Source organism: Numida meleagris, chromosome Z, assembly GCF_002078875.1.
Source record: "Numida meleagris isolate 19003 breed g44 Domestic line chromosome Z, NumMel1.0, whole genome shotgun sequence".
In the NCBI taxonomy this organism is placed as follows: domain Eukaryota; kingdom Metazoa; phylum Chordata; class Aves; order Galliformes; family Numididae; genus Numida; species Numida meleagris.
Window position 1 is genome coordinate 461,774 of NC_034438.1, and position 897 is coordinate 462,670.

Below are 897 nucleotides of genomic sequence, written 5' to 3' on the forward strand. Positions count from 1 at the left end.
CGCCGCTGTCTGCGGCCGACGGGAGCTGTCCAGAGCGCGCGGCCGCTCGGCATGGCCGCGCCCGCTGGGCGGGGCGTGCGCGACTGACGGGTGGATCGACCAATGGGAGGCGGGAAAGCGAGGAGGGCGGGCGCGAGTGGCCAATGGCGAAGTGGGAGGCGGGGACTCGGTGCGGTCCTTAAAGGTGCCGCCGAGCCTTTGTAGCGGAGCAGGGTTCCGCCGGCGGACCCCGCCTGCGCCGCCGGGGCTCGGGGCTCGGGGCTCGGGGCTCCGTGCTCCGCCGCACGGACAGCTCTGGAGCTCCGGTCCTCTTGGCCCCTGCCAGGCGGTGCGGTGCGGAGCAGTGCGGACAGCGCGGAGCCGCTTTGGCAGCCCCGGTGCCGGCAGCCCAGTGAAAGCCCTCTCAGGCGTGCTGCTTGCCCGGAGCCCGGGCGCTGCGCACCGAGACGGCACGGGGGTTTCCGAGGCAAAGCCCTTTTCCCGGGCTCTTCTCGAGAGGTGCACGGGGCAGGGAGGCACAGCCAGGCGGTACAGCAGCGAGCCGCTCTGGGCCGCATTAATTTTGCCCTTGCCTGGACCACCGCAGGGCATCGATCCACCTGCGAGCCCCGTGCTCACCCAGCAGCACACCCGCGGGTCCCGCACGGCCCAGCCCCAACACGAGCCCTCACCCCTCCCGGCTTTGCAGGGCTGCGGGGTGTTCACGAGCACAGCCACGGCCCCGGCGCACAGCACAGTGCTGCGGGAGATGTGGGGACGGGGGGCACACACACACTGCACCAACCCGTGAATTGCTCACGGGGCTCCGTGCCCTCCCTGCTGCTGTCCCTGCCACCACTGACCCCCGAATACAGAGGTCCCTGTGCCCATCACACATTTCTGTGCCCCCAGGACAGT

At 71.3% G+C, this 897-nt stretch overlaps 1 protein-coding gene across 1 annotated transcript in view; it reads right to left on the reverse strand.

Moving 5' to 3' along the window:
• The window catches only part of ONECUT2 (one cut homeobox 2), a 23,707-nt gene extending 23,116 nt beyond the window's left edge, over positions 1–591 (reverse strand). The window contains exon 1 of the mRNA XM_021380506.1: positions 21–591. Coding sequence (XP_021236181.1) covers positions 21–591 — 571 coding nt within the window. The remainder of the gene's footprint in view (positions 1–20) is intronic.